General features: G+C 44.9%; 1 protein-coding gene across 1 annotated transcript; it reads left to right on the top strand.

Annotated features, from left to right (window-relative positions):
• Positions 1 to 8,460: 8,460 nt before the first annotated feature.
• LOC125546739 lies at positions 8,461 to 13,000 on the top strand. The gene is made up of 7 exons (XM_048710887.1): positions 8,461 to 8,541; positions 10,522 to 10,557; positions 11,484 to 11,660; positions 11,743 to 11,853; positions 11,957 to 12,025; positions 12,785 to 12,890; positions 12,987 to 13,000. Exons 1-7 carry the CDS (start codon positions 8,500 to 8,502, stop codon positions 12,998 to 13,000), a joined length of 555 nt encoding a protein of 184 aa, XP_048566844.1. The 5' UTR covers positions 8,461 to 8,499.
• The last annotated feature ends 5,280 nt before the right edge of the window (positions 13,001 to 18,280 follow it).

Raw genomic sequence — 18,280 nt, forward strand, 5'->3', positions numbered from 1 at the left:
CGGCTCACGAAAGATGGCCCGCTGCAGGACACGCCCTCTCCCCGTGGCCGGGGGCTTGACAGCCTCGGCCTCCTCCTCAAACGACTCATCGGCATCATCTTCAATGAGAGGGGCCCCAGTGCCGGCGCTGCTTGCCTCCCTAGCGGATTCCGCCCACTAGGCAAGCTCCTTCTCTTCTGCGGCTGTCGCGGCCTCGTCCTCCATGCCACCAACGCTGCCAGCCTCCTTGGCAAGCTCCGCCTCCACCGCCCTGGCGGCGATGTAGTCCAGTTCCGCCTAGATGGTGTCCTGGATGAGCCGCGGCTCCTCGTGGACGTACCTCTCCACCAAGGTGTCAAAGAACTCCTGCACCTGATCCTCCTCCGGCTCGGCCCAATTCGGGTCAAGGCCGTGCGCATTGAAGTCCGGCATCATGGCGATGATGTCGGTTCAGCGAGAGTTGTTGCTCAGCGGGACCACCCCACCGGCAACCCGAACAAGGGCCCCTTGGCGACCTTGTCGGCCTTCATGGCCTTGCCGGCCCTCTCGGCCATACCATCACGACTCACGTCGAGCTGGAAGAGCCGCTAGCAGAAGTGGGTGTGCCCCATCACCGTGAAGTTGTGGTTCAGACTGGGGCGGAGCCGCATGATGTCAGCCGCGTTGCTGAAAAGCCAAGCTGGCCTCCCCTTGTTGTGCAGAGGAGCGATGCCGCGGCGGATGAAATCCGCCCCAATCATCTCCAGGGTGAGCCCGGCAGCGGCGAGGCGGTGGATCCTGGTGGTGGCGAATGTGAGCTTCCCGTCCTGGGCATCGACGTTGCCCCAGTTATCTCTGCGGACCGGCAGCGTCTAGCAAACTTGGCAAAACTCCTGAGAGTCCTCCTCCTCAATCCAACACCACCGGCTCCACCACTCCTCCCACCTCTCCTTCTGGGCACCCTCTGGATACATCCCCTTCTCTAGGGGCGTTAGGATCCAAGTGACACAATCGGAGATGGCACCTCCCTTCTGGATCCGAGGATAAAAGTAGTGGCGGAAGAGCGACATGCTGGGGAGCACTCCGGTGAAGCCCTCACAGAGATGGGCAAAAAGAGCCATGCACGCCACGGCATTTGGAGTGAAATCCAGAACGTGGAAGTCGTAGGTGTGCATGATGTCATTGGAGAAATCAGAGAAAGGGGCAGAGGCCGCAAGAAAAGTAGTTGACGAAGAATGGGTACCGATTCGGGGTGGCCTTGGCGCAACCGGTGGGGATGATGCGCGTGGCCGGATGCCCCTTCGTCTCTCCCCCCGTCTTGCACCCCCACAGGGGCCTGAAGTTGTCCCGGAGGTGGACCGCGTTGACCGTCGAGGGGAAGTAGGCGTGATGTGTCCGCCGCGCCGCCGACTCGCTCTCCGGCAGCTCCGTCCCCCCGGCGTCCCTGGCCACTCCTTTGCTCTTGCTGGTTTTGGGTGCCATGGCGGTTGCAAGAGGTGGAGGAGAAAGGGCAGCAAAAATGCGGCGGCAGCGAGCGAGAGCGAAGGCTTGAGGAGGAAGAAGGAGGGGATGGCGGTTTCGAGATTGGAGAAGACACAGAGGGTAAATGAGCAGCACGCCCGCGGTTGTTCCTTTTTACAGGGAAGGCGCGGGCCGCCTCTTTACCATGATGTGATGCATGCGTGCGGAAACCGCCCCACGCACGACACCCACGTCACGCATGACCCTCCACATCGCGCGTTCAACGTGGGTCATGGGGAAGCACAGCGGACGGGGAAATTACTGCGGTAAAAATGCGCCCCATCTGCCCACGCACCATTCTGGGCCTAGCCCAACAATGCGTAGCACTTATGTGTGGCCCAGGCCCGGGGGCTCCTATCGGCGTACAAAAGTAGGGGCTCACCTTTTGCACCCCTTTATTTGTGCATGGGCAGTCAGAGCCGTGCCCACGCCCACACTAAGCAAGGCAGAGGAGGGATGCCAGAGCACAAGACGACCAGAGCAACACCAAGACCAGAGACGCAAAGAGAGAAAGAGGGCGAGGTGGACTCCCCCGGCAAGACTCTTGCCAGGGTGGCTTTCGCATCCTCGGCAAGATCCTTGGCAGGGCAACTTGCCTGACGCCAGCAGAGCGCGCCACCCTTGAGCCCAAGGGGTTCCCACGCCATATTGGAACCAAGGCTCGGGAGGCACCTCCGTGGTTGCATGTATATCTTTGTAGAGATCATAAACACACAAGATCAGATGGAGACCAGAAGACGACGACCCTTGGCAAGATCCTTGCCAAGGAAATCCACGGGACGACCGCGGTGCCGCAGCGAGACCCTTGCCGGGCCCTCGGCAAGACCCTTGCCGAGGACGCCTGCGAGGCTGCAGCCAGGCCCGAGTCCGCCAAGATTCCACCGCCGCTCCCATACAGCTGCCAGCTCGACCAGCTGAGCAGGAATCTGCGTGGCAACTCACGGCCTCTACACCAACTCAGCAAGCACCTGCGTGGTGGCATGCAGATCTTCGTGAAGGCTCCACGACCGCGCCAGCCCAGCAGCCAACCATCGTGGCGCTACAACGCCTTGTCAGCTTGGACGCGCGTCAGAGCCAGGCAAGGTGACGACAGCTGGGACGAGCTTCTTTGTCGTCCCCAATAAAGCAAGAGGGGCACGTCGGCAGCACATTAAATGTGTTTGTCCGACGGTGCCAAGGGATAGGCTCAGCCCCTGTACACCTTTCCACCTCTTGTGTGCCACTGTGGTGACCCCTTTTTTCTATAAAAGGAGGCCCAAGGCGTACTGGAGGGGGATTCAGATCTTTTGGACTAAAGAGCCACTGCAGCTAGTTCAAGAACACAAGAACACCTAAATATACATCGAAGCAGGACTAGGGTTTTACGCGTCTCCGCGGCCCGAACCTGGGTAAATGATTTGTGTGCTGACCGCCAGACCCGCTCTTTGCACAACCCCGCGCCCGCCAACCGTAGAAGGGATCCTAGTGACCCCATAGGTGTCGTTTCCCACCGACACTTAGTAACATACAGATCATTCACTATGCATCCAACATATCCTGCTTAAAAGGTGGAAAGGTATTATATATTCAGAACATGGCAGAAGAATATATAGTGCCCATAAATTGGTAAACAGAATTTGTTACTGCCTAGGAACGGAGTCAGAATATGATATCACAATTGGTTGCTTAAATAGTGATCAATTGGTTGCTTAAATAGTAATATGACATCATGGAGAAAGTTTAAAGGACACTAACCTCGATCAGACTTTGATCGACTGATGATGTTGGGGAAGTAAACATCCATGTTAATTAGACCAGGCTGTGGTGCATGCACTAGAATTTTATTGCCAGCTTTCAGTTCATAACACTTAGACATTTTTATCCAAAGGTCCGCATTAAAATAGGAGTGACCATCTTTATCAAGTTTTACGCTAACCATCATTGTAAATCCATGTTGTGTTGTCAATATAACATCCTAGGAGTCAACAGCAAAGTAAAGCCCAAGATTTCCTTCTACTCCTGTTCTTGCAAAGCAAGGGATGTACTGCTTGAAATGAAAATTAAGATCGTAAATTAGATATATTGAAATAACCGAGCAAGATGCAAATATGGGAGTAACTGATAGAACATATCCATATATAGATGCAAGCAAAGTACAAAAATATAGAATTAAAAACAGATAATGTAACAAAGATTTGATGCAAATATATAGATAATGTAGCAACAGACAGTATATGTTCACAGATTTAGGCCATGCCGACCGTGGTAGGTTGAGATTGAACATACCGAGCGTTCCCTGAAGTCATCCAGAAAGGTGAGATAGAACTTCGTTTCCGACTGGCCACGACCACAGTTGCCCGATTTGTGCTCGCACTGTGCACACATGAATGAACACCCACGAATCAGCTAGAACAAAAATGATTCCACGGCGATTTCTGCCGGTTGATTAACAGCGACGGACGGACTGCGATAAGAGATGACTGAATATTTCGCTAAGTAAGTTGATTACCTTCTCCATGAGAAAAATCCCCGGCCCAATCCCGCAGAAAACCCCAGTCGACCAGAGTCTGGAATGTTGGTGCAGATAGGCGGCGGAAAGTGGTGGAGGCGAAATCCGGTGTCGTTTGGAGCGCGACCTACGCCCGCCGCCAACAGCCGTCGAGCTTAGGGTGCACAGTTGCGGAGGAGTCCGCGGCGAGTGAGTGGGGACGAAGTGGGCGAGGGTTTTCTTTTCCTTTTGCATGTGTGAGTGAACACACACGGTTCGCAGAGGCAACGGAGATGAATCGTGTGCGATAGTAAATCACCGAGATTGAATGGGAATCCAAATTTCCTTTGTCCTTCATCCATAAGTTTTTTTCTACGATGAACATAAACCCTGCTAATCACCATGTTCAAGTTTGACACTTTTCCGGGTTTGTTTACAATATTTAGGGGATTATGTGCATTTTGTAAGCATTAATGCATGTAATTCAAATTCAAACAATTGGTGCATGAAAGGTGCACAAGAACGGTCTGGAAAAACCATACTCGTGGTATTTAGTAATTTCTCAAGCCTTTTACAAGGAATGGGTAGAGATTTCATTGGAATGTGTGGCAATAGTCAACCACAAACGCGTCATTTACTGGGTTATCAACTATTGAACAATGAAATATGTGCTTGAAAAACATGACGGCTGGCATGGTGCCATGGTATGGCCTCACTGTGCCCTGGTTAAAAGCTGAGAAGGTTTGATTTATGTCGTCATGCACACCCTTCATAAATCAAACCATCACTAAGGAAGTTCAATGCTTTCGAGAGGGAAATCACCAAGATTGAAGGGGAATCCAAATTTCCATCTTAGTTTGTCATTTAGTTTTTTTCCAATGATCAACATACCGCCTCAAATGAAACATGTTCAAATTTGACATTTTTCTGAACTCATTTACCATATTTAGGGGATTGTGTGCATTTTCTAGGCATTAATTATGCACATAATGCAAATTCGAACAATCGGTGCATGAAAAGGTGCACAAGAACAGTCTGGAAAACCATGCTCGTGTTATACAAAAAATGAAACACATGGTTGGAAAACATGACGCCTGGTGTGGTGCCATGGTATGGCCTCACCATGTCCTGGTAAAAATTGGAGAATGTTTACCTTATGTCGTGATGCGCGCCTTTCATAAAACGAAACATCATCCGAGGAAGTTTCATGGTTTCGAGGGGGAAATCACCAAGATTGAAGGGGGGGGTCCAAATTTCCTTTGTCCTTTGTCCATGAGTTTTTTCTATGATGAGCATACAACCTGCAAATCACCGTGTTCAAATTTGGCACTTTTCCAGGTTCATTTGCCATATTTAGGGGATTATGTGCATTTCCTAGGCATTAATGCGCATAATTCAAGTTCAAACAATCGATGCATGAAAGGGTCCACAAGAACGGCCTAGAAACCCATGCTTGTTCCATTTAGTAAATTCTCATGCCTTTTACAAGGAATGGACATATATTTCGATGAAATGTGTGGCAATAGTCAACCACAAATGTCTGTTTGTTGGGTTTTCAACTATAGAAAAAATGAAATAAATGCTTAAAAACATGACGCCTGGCATGGTGCCATGGTATGACCTCACCATGCCCTGGTAAAAATTTGAGAAGGTTTGGCTTATGTCATCATGCACGCCCTTCATAAATCGAACCATCACTGAGGAAGTTCCATGCTTTCGAGAGGGAAAATCCCCAAGATTGAACGGGAATCCTAATTTCCGTACGAGTTTGTCATTCAGTTTTTTTCAATGATCAACATACCGCCTCAAATGCAACATGTTCAAATTTGACATTTTCTCGGGCTCATTTACCATATTTAGGGGACTATGTGCATTTTCTAGGCATTAATGGACATAATTCAAATTCGAAAAATTGGTGCATCAAAAGGTGCACAAGAACGGTCTGGAAAACCATGCTCGTGTTATTTAGCACATTCTCATGCCTTTTACAAGGAATGGGCAGATATTTCAAGGAAATGTGTGGCAATAGTCAACCATAAATGCGTCTTTTACTCGGTTAACAACTATACAAAAAATGAAACACATGGTTGGAAAACTTGACGCCTGGCGTGGTGCCATGGTATGGACTCACCATGCCCTGGTAAAAATTGGAGAATGTTTTCCTTATGTCGTGATGCACGCCTTTCATAAATCGAACCATCACCGCGGAAGTTTCATGGTTTCGAGGGGGAAATCACCAAGATTGAAGGAGATCCAAATTTCCTTTGTCCTTTGTCCACGAGTTTTTTTCTATGATGAGCATACAACCTGTAAATCACCGTGTTCAAATTTGGCACTTTTCCGGGTTCATTTGCCATATTTAGGGGATTATGTGCATTTCCTAGGCATTAATGCACATAATTCAAGTTCAAACAATCGATGCATGAAAGGGTCCACAAGAACGGCCTAGAAAACCATGCTCGTGCCATTTAGTAAATTCTCATGCCTTTTACAAGGAATGGATAGATATTTCGATGAAATGTGTGGCAATAGTCAACCATAAATGTTTGTTTGTTAGGTTTTCAACTATAGAAAAAATGAAATAAATGCTTAAAAAACATGACGCCTGGCATGGTGCCATGGTATGACCTCATCATGCCTTGGTAAAAATTTGAGAAGGTTTGGCTTATGTTGTCATGCACGGCCTTCATAAACTGAACCATCACCGAGGAAGTTCCATGCTTTCGAAAGGGAAATCCTCATGATTAAAGGGGAATCCAAATTTTCTATGTTCTTTGCCCTGGAGTTTTTTTCTACGACGAACATACACCCTGCAAATCACCGTGTTCAAATTTTGCATTTTTCTGGGCTCATTTACCATATTTAGGGGATTATGTGCATTTTCTAGGCATTTAGCGCATATAAATCCAATCCAGCTCCAGGTGCACTGGTGTGATATGAGGGACATGGATTGTCGTTCGATTGCGGTGCATCCAACGGTGCACACACGCGATCCGCGTGGCTGTGGTTCCGGCCAATCATAACGCAACACACAATAGGCTCAGCCCACACTGTTTCCGGAAGCGACGGAGATGAACCGTGTGCGATAATCACTACTAGAAATCCATATTTTACCTAGAGCCAACCTCTTTACCTTGAGCTCATTAGCTAACTCAAGGGATAGAAAAGAAATGAACAGGACCCTCTAGGGAAAGATGTCTTTCCAGCCAAAAAAAATTAGAAACTAAACTTTCCCTAGGGTGGTGCCACGTACGTACCATCAAAGCCAAAAAAGACCGAAGAGATGCCCTCGATGTGGCCACGTAGGTTGCCTCCCGCACTCCTTTATTGACACAGCGCGCCAGGTTTTTCCCCTCGCACAAGTTGGGCCCACTGGTCAGTCAAAAAAGGAAGGAAAAAAGGGTGCGTACAGGAATTTATTTGGCTAGGTCCCTCCTTCACGCTTCACCCATACCCCAAGCGCTGCCAGACTAAAAAAATCCCCTCTTCTATCCCCGCCCGCCCCGCGCCGCCGCGACCTGCTCCGCCCCGTGCCGCCGCGACCTACTTCGCCCCACGCCGCTGCGCCCCGGCCCGCCCCGCTCCGCTGCACCCCGGCCCGCCCCCCTCCGTCGTGCCCCTTCTTCCCCCTGTACTGGATCGGTGACATTCACAACGGGCGTGGCGGCCATGGCCACGCCGGCCGGGGTGACGGAGTCGTGCTTCTCGTGGTGACCGCATCTGTGATGCCCTTAACTCTGCTGACTGGTAGCCCTTTGGATGTGGTGACGGTGATGCCCCCGCTGATTGGACGAGCACCCGGTCTGCTCTGTTGTACGCAGCTGCTTCGGTCCAAAAGGTTGTCTCTATCTCTCTTCCCCCCTAGTTTAGAAAGATGTTTGATTGCTGGCTTAGATAGTTGTACTTGTGTATGTCTAGCAAAATTCTGAAACTGTTGTTTTGGTTTTAGCATCTGAAGGAAGTAGTAGGTGGTGCGCTATTCAGTACATGTGGACGATGTTCAGTATCTTCTCCAGCAGGTGGGGTTTTCAGTTTAAACATCTTGGTTAAAAGGTGTATGAAAGGTCCTAGGAATAAAAGAAATTTCTAGCAAAAGAAGAAATAGAAGAACTTATTGATATGGAGATGCACGAACACATGAATGAACCATTCAACCATGTAAATTGTGGTCAGAATGCAGACACTAAACACAGTGAACAGGAAATGTTTCATGTAGTTTATCTGTTAAATTTGTTCATAGCTACTGTAATTGCACGAATGACAGAAACAATAGCTTCATTAATTACTATATATGCTCATGTTAACAGTGGTCAGATTACTGCATTTTTTCGATTGCTGTAGTTATCTACACAAAATTGCGTGTGTGTTTTACCATTGTTGTTTAGTTATCCATATGAAAGCTAGTAGCCGCAATTGTTGGGCTTTTCCACCCTAGTCTTTGTTTTATGTTATGAATAAATGGAAGTCCTCTAATATTCTTCATTGGTTTTCTACATTTTTTTAGAAACTAACAAGTGTCGGGTGTTGTTTGCTTGAAGAAAAGTTCCCTGCTCATGGCATCGAATCAACAGAGAAGAAATGCATTGCTAAATCAAGTAGGTATTATGATTTCTTCTTTCCATAAAAACTATGTTGATTAATGCATTATTCACTTGTATGATGTGGGAATGTGGGGTTATTTTTTGTTGGTGATGAGTGGTTTTCTATTTTAGTGTGTATGATGCATTCATTTTTTGTTGGGATGCGACTTGTGATCGTAGCAATTCATTTTTATTTCAGATTTAAGTAGAAAACCAAACCATGTCTTTGGATGCTCAACGTAGCTGGATGTATAGTGGGTGGAAGGATAATGGAAGGCATTCTGATGAGTGGATACGCAATACAAATGCTTTTGTGAACCATGTTTTTGAGGGTGTCCGTAGTGCCAAGTTTGGAGTTTCTTGTCCTTGCTCAAAATGTCGCAATGGTAGTAGAAGAACAAAAAAATTGATGACCTCTCATCTTTGTCATTGGGGTTTCATGCCCAACTACTTTAGATGGACTGCACATGGGGAGCATCATGTTCATGTAGATAGAGTGGAGTCTGTCAACACTGTTTGCTTAGAGCACATGTTGTGTGACTTTGGGGATGCAATGCATGTCGATAATGTAGACGAGGAGCCAGCACCAGATGCCAAAGCTTTTTATGCCATGTTGTCAGCTGTTAGAGACCCACTCCATGAGTTCACCCAAACCTCGCGCTTTGCTACTGTTACAAGCTTGATGGGAATTAAGTCACAATACAATTTTTAAGGGGACTGCATAAATAGTTTACTGAAACTTTGGCAAGATACACTCCCACAAGGCAATAAAATGCCATCAAGCTTGTATGAGTGCAAGTGTATCTTAGCTAGTTTGAAAATGCCACTCCTGAAAATAGATGCATGAGTTCACCCACTCCATGAGTTCACCCAAACCTCGTGTTTTGCTATTGCCAGCCAAGTGAGCTTAGTCTATTATGTTCCATATGCTTGCACTTCGGTTGCAAGTCTTCTTGATTGGCAAGTTGCTTACAGAGTACCACCTCTAGGCAGTCTAGAAACTCCCACAGATGATGACTACACAACAACAACACCCACTAATGCAGATGTGTTCCAAGAGAATAGTTTAGATGCCAATGATTTCATTGTACAAGTAGGATCACAACTTGACAACTTAACAATACGTGGTTCATATGAGGTGGTTGATCCAACCGAATTGTCACATATTAGCAACAGACATGATTTGGGTGGTGAAAGGATTCAGGAACAAGTTACCGAGGATGAAGACTATGATGAAGTGATCATTGAGGAAATTGAAGATGATGATGATTTCTAGCCCATTTTCTATTTATTATCATTGTTTGTAATTTGGGTAGTTGAAGACTTGGCAAGAAACACTTATCTATTTGCTATCGTTATGTTTATCATGATTGTCTTGTTGGTTGTAAACTGTTCTTTGCTATCTTTATCTTATTTGTTTCAAGAATCACACATTACAGGATGACAATTGGAATAAAAGCATCTCGACTTGTTGTAGCGATCAAACCAGCGCATGCTGCTCGAAACACTACTGCTGCTGATGGCACTTATGATGGGTACATAAGAGGAGTTTCAGATCTTCCTCCTGCCATTCCAAATAATGAAGATTGTCCAATCATTCGACCTATTGGCAAGACGTAAGTCTTATTATTTAGTATAAGTACTTTCTTGTTCTGCAATATGTTTTCCTTTTCTAATACTTGTTTTTTGTATTTACAACTTCCTTCTTTGTAGGCATTGGAAGGACATTCCTGTCGTTTGAAAGGGCAGAAGACCATCAAGTGTATTGACATGCCTTCTGAAAAGTAACCATCCCGTTATTCTGGATTATGATGGTGGGAAGGTGGTTGCAACGGAGTGGGAGCATTATCATGCGGTGAAAGACACGAATGGTCATTCTGTTGCAGACAAAATTGAAGATGCTTTTTGGGTATTAACTATTTAAATTGCTCTCTTTTGTTGACCAAGGTAATTTGCTCTTATTTATATTAAACCATCTATCAATTCTCATTGCAGCTAAGGTACAAGTATGAAGATGCATACTCAGAGAAGGCAAAGCAACATGTTCGAAGATGTTGCAAGGCACTTTTGCCAAGTATATTTTACTATGCAAGAATCCAAGCCATAATTGATCATTTTCGAAAAACTGAGAACACTAACATGAATGACAAGCTTGTTGGGCAACACTATTTGGATAGAGCTCAGTATTTGGTGCAAAGACAAGGTTGGTTAGGAAAAGAAGCTTGGGTTGTTGTAGTGGATGAGTGGTGCAGTGAAGAGTGGATTGCAAAATCAAAGAAATACCGTGCCAATCGTTGCAGCTCAAAGTTCAAGCCTCACAAGGGTGGTTCCAACTCGATGACTACTATAAGTCAAAAAATGGTTATCAACTAAACTTAGTAGTTTCCTTTATTATCACTTATCATATGAAGAATTATAAATATCTTACATGTCTTGAATCTTGTGTAATGCAGTCCGAACAAACCGGGGAAGATGTTAACCAGATTCAGGCTTGGGTGCATACACATAGAGGATTGGACAAGACCAAACCTATAATTCTCAACACACCAGAAGCAACTAAATGTTTGGTATGTGTTTTTTAGCAATACCATGGAATAATGCCAATATATATCTTTTTCTCAAACCAAACACATCCTTATGAAGTCTGGTCTGAATTTAGTGTATTTGCATGTCAACTTGTTTGTCCAATTTGTATGTCAATTTGTCTGGCCACTTGTGCAATTGTGTAATAGGAGATTTACACAATTATTTGAAATTCCTAAACCTTTGTGTACCTTTGTTTTCTTCTTGAGTTCGCACTTTACACAGAATAGGCTAAAGAGTTAAATGGAGAGGACTATGATATCCTGAAAAATGATGTTAGTTCTAAGGCACTTTATGATTGCTCTAATGGGAAGCCACATGGTACATGGTCTCTATTTAATGGCATTGTCAATGACATCGAGGTCATTTCTGAGGTGAGAGCTACTGGTACATCTTCAGCAGCCTTGAAGCGTCATCGAGCTGAAGAAATTGAAGATGTGCGTCAAAAGGAGTCCGAGAAGACTCGAAAAGCAGAGGCTTATGCCAACAATGTCTTGTCATGGGGTGTTGGGATGTACAAGCACTGCAATGAGATACAAAAGTTTCTTCAGGTGCTGGTTATACATTCCATGTTTATCAATTAATTTGCTAGCATTAGAAAGTAACCACTATGTGAATTTTCTTTTTTTGCAGACTTTGGCAACTAAGCAAGGAGTGCCTATTGGAGAAATACCACTGTTGGCGGTTCCACCTCCTTTTCGTTCGCTTTCTCCTCCTGGATCAACGCAACAATCTACCATCCAAGTATGTAATCATCCATCTCAAGCAAACACACACACACACACACACATTAATACATTTAAAGCATGATAAGGGTTACTTTTAAAACCTGGCTCTTGTTTTGCAGATTCTAGAAAATAGCGAAGAATCGCCAGCTTTGTGTGCTCAACAAGAAACAAATCCTAGCTCTATTAATGTATGTATTTCTCAAACTGATCTCAAATGATATAAATAGTAATGGTCTGTTTGTTGTGACCTTCTAGGGTTAAATAACTTAGTAAGAGGGGTATATTGAACAATGCATGTTTGCCTTCTTTCCTTTTCAGAAGAGAATGTTACAGCTGTTTGTAGTATAATTTCTTGATTGGGCTAAAACACGAATGCAATGCACCATAGGGTGCTTCAAACATAGGAGTACATATTGTTGTTTCTGTGTGCAAATAATAGTTTCACATGGCTATTGTTGGTAGTAAATGTTTTTCCTTCCTTCAGTATAGTCTTTGGTCTCATTTATTTGTACCAAAACAACCAGCGAACTGATTCAAAATGATGCAGCATGTGTAGTTGCATTGCTTATGTGTGTATGGATAAGTTGAGAGATACCTATTCACATACTTGTGACAATATGCATGCTCATGTGATGTGTGATGCTAGACTGTGTGGTGCTGGATCATTTGGGATTAATGATGATTAATGGGGCTGTGTGAGGACGTTGGAGGGATCATAATATATTTTTTGTCCAATTGTCCAATTTATAGTTGTTATGCTGCCAAAATTTATACCAGATTTTGCATGCCTTTGTTCTAATTACTGGAAATAGGAAATTCTGTTTAGACTTTGTCGACTTGATGTAACTCACTAATTTTCATTGGAACATAGAGTTGCATGTAGTTCCTCTAATAAGTTCTTATTGTCATGTTCCAGCTTTTGAGAATTTGCGAATCTTTCTTTTCAGGAACATGTTACTGTTGCAAGTGTTCCTGCTGTAGACGATGAAGGGATGTTTGGGGGATTTTTCAGTCAGTCTGGAACCGGTGCACTAAGCCTATCGCTATTGAGCAGTCAGTTGGTTCCTTGATGTTCTTGGATGTACAGTGCGTGGAGTAATATTTTGGTGAATGTATAGTTAACATGCTAGTACATGCTGTGTAATGTAGGAAACTCTAGTTGACCTACATAAGTGTGTACGTGCTAATTGAGATGCTTAATCAGTTAGATGTAGCAAACTCTAGCTAGCAAGCCTATTTTTTGGTCAAACATGTGATGGCTGGTGATGTCTTGGCATCTACTGTATGCATGTGACGATTGGTGTCTATCTATATCTATATATATACACTAATTATTTGATGTTATTTTCATTTTATAATTATGGCTCCATTTTGAATTATTGGTTATGAATTCAAATTTAAATTACACGTTTGAATTATGTCTACATATGGGGAATGTGTTTCCTTACAGTATGTAACTCTAGGGAAAGTATGGTGATGTGGCACGAAAGGGCCCCACAATCTTTCCCTAGGGCCTGGCTGTAGGTAAACAACCTATCCACGTGGATTGCAACATACATATGGAAATCTTTCCCTAGGGCTTGTGCCTCTAGGTAAAGAAATTTTCCCTAGAGCTTGCTGGATACACCCTAGGGGAAGGGGTCTTTACCGACTATACTATACCTAGGGTTCTTTACCTAGGGCAAGCCCAAGGTAAAGTCTTTCGCTATGGTTTTTCCTATTTTACCTACGGTATATGACTCTAGGTAAAATGTGGATTTCTAGTAGTGAATGAATGATCAAAATTGTAAGGGAAGCCAAATTTCTGTTGTCGTTTGTGGTTGAGCTCTTGAATACCACCGCACTGTACGGCTGCCTGGCCCCTCCGTCCCAGAGCTCTCTCCAGGCGTCGTCCATGGCACCGCGGTGCACAGTAAGTGGTAAGGAAGCGATGGCATCCCGCTGTGCCGCGTTCCTCGCCGCCCGCGACCGCACACACGGTAAGGAAGCGATGGCATCTCGCTATGCCGAGTTCATCGCCGTCGGCGGCCAGACAGTTACATGGGCAGACTCTGAGGCTGCCATGGCTAAATGGGTAGTGGATCTAGAGGCGTCCAAAGCTGCACAGAAGGAGCGGAAAAGGCAGAAAGCAGACAAGAAAAGAGAGTCCCGCCGCCACAAGAAAAAAGAGGTCGCACGCCGTGGTGAGGAGGGCTTGGCGGAGATCGAAGCACGGTGGCCTGCCGCCTACAAGGCCGGGAAGGAGAACACCGGCGTCTGGCCAACATGCCCTAATGGAAGCATGTGAGAAGTAGTTTAAGTTTGTAGTATTAGAGAAAATTACAAGTAGTACTTTAAGTTTGTAGTATTAACGTACAATGTCGGTAAGAGCATCCTTTGAGGGCTTTGAGCGCTGATTAGCATGTGTGCCTGTGTGCGTTTTCTTGCGTTAATCATTAGAAGATCACAAAACACATGGTTTGTATGTCGTACCCGTCTGCGTTTTTTACGTTAATGGCCCATAAGTCAATTACCTGTGCAATATTTCCTAATAAACCAGGTGTACCATTGACTGAAAAAATCAAGTACACGTGTACATTTTTTTAGATGGGATCTGCCAACTTTCTTTTTTCTCACACACGAGTATTTTACGCGCTTCGTCTATGTTGTGTGTTTCCCCCACCCAAGTTTCAAATTTCGCACCAAAATTTTCATTAGGCGCGCAATTTCAGAATTTATTCCTCCAACCACATCCCCTTCCCCTCAGTATCCCCCCTCCCTCACACCTCCCCCTACCGGCATCTCAAACCGCCGCTGCAACCACAACTTCAACCACATCTACGTTCTGCTCAGATCCAGTCAGTTAACCCACTGATCTCTATCACGTCCCCGACTAGATTGCTTAAATGGCGCCTACAAAACATCCTCATGCCTCCAAATCCCCCCCCCCCCCCCCCCCCCCCCCACCCCCCCCCCCCCCCCCCCCGCCTCCGTCCATGGCGCGATGGCCGCTGTGCATGTTGACCCGGAGGAACACCTCGCCTCCGTCGCCACCACCGACATGGTGCAGGCTCTGGCCCAGATGAAGTCCCCCAACGACTACCCCCCGGGACTTAACAGGTAAGATCCGACCACCTAAATCTTACCAATACCACTTGCAACGGCTATGATTTGTATGGTTGATGTATTAAGCATGTTCGTGCCTTGTTTATTTCAGTACTACACACTGTGTGATGTTCAAATATTACCGTGTCCAGCTCAGTTTCACCAATACCAGCAACGAACATACAATACATGACTCAGGATATCACTATGCTGCCCTTTTGCTATTTTTAGTGGATGCTAACCCTGTTGAACTTAACATGCTTGCCCATGTACTTACGCAGGGTCATAACAGCCGATGCTCTTGTTTGCCGTCGAGGTGAGCTACATCCCATGTCTTACAGTATTTCACATAATTTGTGCAATTGCAGTTTAACTTCTACCCATTTACTCGTTGCCTGTAGGTACACATGTCAGTGGCACTGATCCATGCTTCGACCCGGAGGAATAGCTCGCCTCCGCCGTCGCTAACTTTGGGCGAGCTCTGGCCAAGATGAAGTGCCCCAGTAACTACCTCTCAGGACTTACCAAGTATGTACTCACCAGTTCAATCTTACCAATACTAGTTGCAATTAATGGCTATGTTCTGTACGGTCGATGTATTAAGCATGTTCTAGTAAACATGCCTAACACGTTTTTGCTACTTTACCTACCTTTTTATAGACATCTGGGCCATTCTCTGCTCTGGCAGCACCTGCCTTGTGATGTTTAACTATGCCAATTGCATTTTTATCAGTACCAGTTTCAATGTCTATTAAGCCTGTTGCAATTAACAGTTGTATCATTTTTAAAGAGTTGTATTTCAATGGATACAAACTTACAAAACATGAATTAGGATGTTGTTAAACCTGTTGTAATTAATAGTTGTATCCATTTTTAATCCGTCCCTTTGCTACCGTGCTACTCTTTCGAAATGAAGATATCACTACAGATGCTGCCGTTTTATTACCATTTGCTATTTTTGGTGGATGTTAACCCTGTTGTACTTAACATTGGCTTTCCATGTGCTTACACAGGGCTACAATGGGCGATGTTGTTGTTTGCCATCGAGGTTAGATGCATCCCATGTCTTATACACCATCTATTCCTAAATATAAGTATTTTTAGAGATTCCAATATAGACTACATAAGGAGCAAAATGAGTGAATCTAGATTCTAATCAAAACTATATCTATAATTCTATATACATCCGTATGTAGTTCATATTGAAATCTCAAAAAAAATACTTGTACTTAGGAACATAGGTAGTTGTATTTTACATCATTTGTGCAATCTCAGTTTACCTTCTAACATTTACTGGTTGCTTGTCGGTACATATATGAGGGGTACTGATCCACGCTTCGATCCCTTTTGTGCATGGGGCAATGAGATATTCATGAACAAGCGTCAAGTGAGGAAACTAAGAAAGATTGTTAGGCGAAAGAAATGGGTGATTGGAATTAAGCTCTTTATTTACACTTTGTCGAAGACAACAGTGAACTTTAGGATGGTAAGTAATGTGTTTCCTTTTCCCCTTGCCCACAACAAGTTACTCTATTAGACCTCAGTATCTGATATTTTTCTCTTTTCAGTGGTTTCTGAAGCTATTTACTGATGATTACCTTGCAAACTACATGACCGGAGTGGAGGCAACTAAGGTTAAAGTATATAATTCATGCTACCATGATAATGCTCTAGAAGTCTTCCTGAAGGCGGTGGAGGATGGGCGGGCGATCATCACAAGGGGTTGGACAAAAGTGGTTCGTGCCTATGGCATGCAGGAAGGCACATTATGGGCATTCCTCTTCTTCAACACCGTCGGCAGTCAAAATGATTTACACTTGTCTCTTCACCTTTACCGCCTTTAAATATTGTGGTTCGTCATAGTTAATTGCTGCCTAATCCTGTAATTACTAAACATATTGTACTGGCAATTTTATTTATGGATTCGTTGTTGAACCATTGTGCTGAGAATTTGAATTGCACGTTTCGTATTTCAAAATTTCCAATTAGAATAATAAATTACAGGCAAAAATAAAAATAGAACAGATGGTCATGGACCTTTGCAAACGGTTCTAGCAGTAAAAGTGCTTGCGATGGATAGCCCAATGCCACACAGTTTTCTACATCAAATCGTGTGTGATGTAGTTAATGAAAGCAAACAGTTAACCAATGCAGAGCATGTGTGATAGTTACACCTTTCACACACGAGCATATACATAAAACCGTGTCGGATGTACATCCAAATGGAAACGTTTTCCCTGGATTGACTATGTGGGATGTATGTAAGAACGGAAACGTATTCCTTAGATTGACTGGGTGTGACATACATACGAACGGAAATGTTTTTCTGGGATTCACCGTGTGCGATGTACATACCTACGGAAATGATTTTTGGGATTCACCGTGTGGGATGTACATACCTGCGGAAATGATTTTGGGGATTCACCGTGTGGGATGTACATACCTACAGAAATGATTGGGTTTCGATGCCTCGCCCGATCGTACACGGCCCCAGCCTGGGTCCCAGGAGGGCCTATCCCCGACGATTTCTGGGTCGTGTGGGAAGGACACCCTATCACACACACTCACTTGGCGACGGTTCCAAATGCCGTCGCAGAAAGGGGTAAAAACCGTTTGTTTATGACCGACGCGCACCAGTGATTGCCTTTGAAATGTATGGCCAGTATCATCTACCGCATGGGAAAATCCTACCCTTTCATGTTTAATCGGGTTTGTATCGATGGATCGTGCGAAACAGCAAAACTATAGTACTATATAGTACAAGTTACAGTTCACTGGGCCACCGTGTCGTGTACTCCTCCGTCGTAAGAGTGGAGCGCTCGCTCTCATAAATGTTCTAGTCCCTTTCGCCGACATGTGGGACATCAAGCTACCGGGTCCACATGCCATTCCAAAATACAGTGCAGAGCAGCAGGGGTGAAGCACCCTAGTCATGGCGCCGGCGTAGTAATGAGCAATGAGGTGTCAAACCACAAAGCTGCACCTTTCCCGCAATTAAGTTGGAGGGACGAAGTAATAATAATGCTAGTAAAAAAGAAGTTGGAGGGACGAAGCAACCATCATTTCACTCATTGTTGAATCCGCTTCTCCCTCATCTTCTTCAAGTTAACCACTTGTTGCTTCTGCCATTGTTCAACCTCATGTGGGACGCGGATCGGCTTGGTAAAGCACTGACACGTGGGACCGCATGTTAGCAAACCTCCAGGCCAACGTTCTCTAAAAATAAGAAACATCCCCCGCCATCCGCGCGGCAAAATCACCTCCTTTTTACTAATCTTGATTCTATAATTTTTTAGATCAGTATAACTGAGATTTGTAAATAGCACACAGGAGCAAAACCAAGTGGTACGGTTAAGGGC

This window comes from Triticum urartu, chromosome 3 (genome assembly GCF_003073215.2).
Source record: "Triticum urartu cultivar G1812 chromosome 3, Tu2.1, whole genome shotgun sequence".
NCBI classification, from domain to species: domain Eukaryota; kingdom Viridiplantae; phylum Streptophyta; class Magnoliopsida; order Poales; family Poaceae; genus Triticum; species Triticum urartu.

Bases quoted from the DNA above. Each gene is read 5' to 3' on its own strand.
- LOC125546739 (XM_048710887.1), top strand. From the start codon at position 8,500: ATGGCATCGAATCAACAGAGAAGAAATGCATTGCTAAATCAA. The intron at 11,661-11,742 runs GTGCTGGTTATA...CTTTTTTTGCAG, and splicing joins AGATACAAAAGTTTCTTCAG to ACTTTGGCAACTAAGCAAGG. The intron at 11,854-11,956 runs GTATGTAATCAT...CTTGTTTTGCAG, and splicing joins CGCAACAATCTACCATCCAA to ATTCTAGAAAATAGCGAAGA.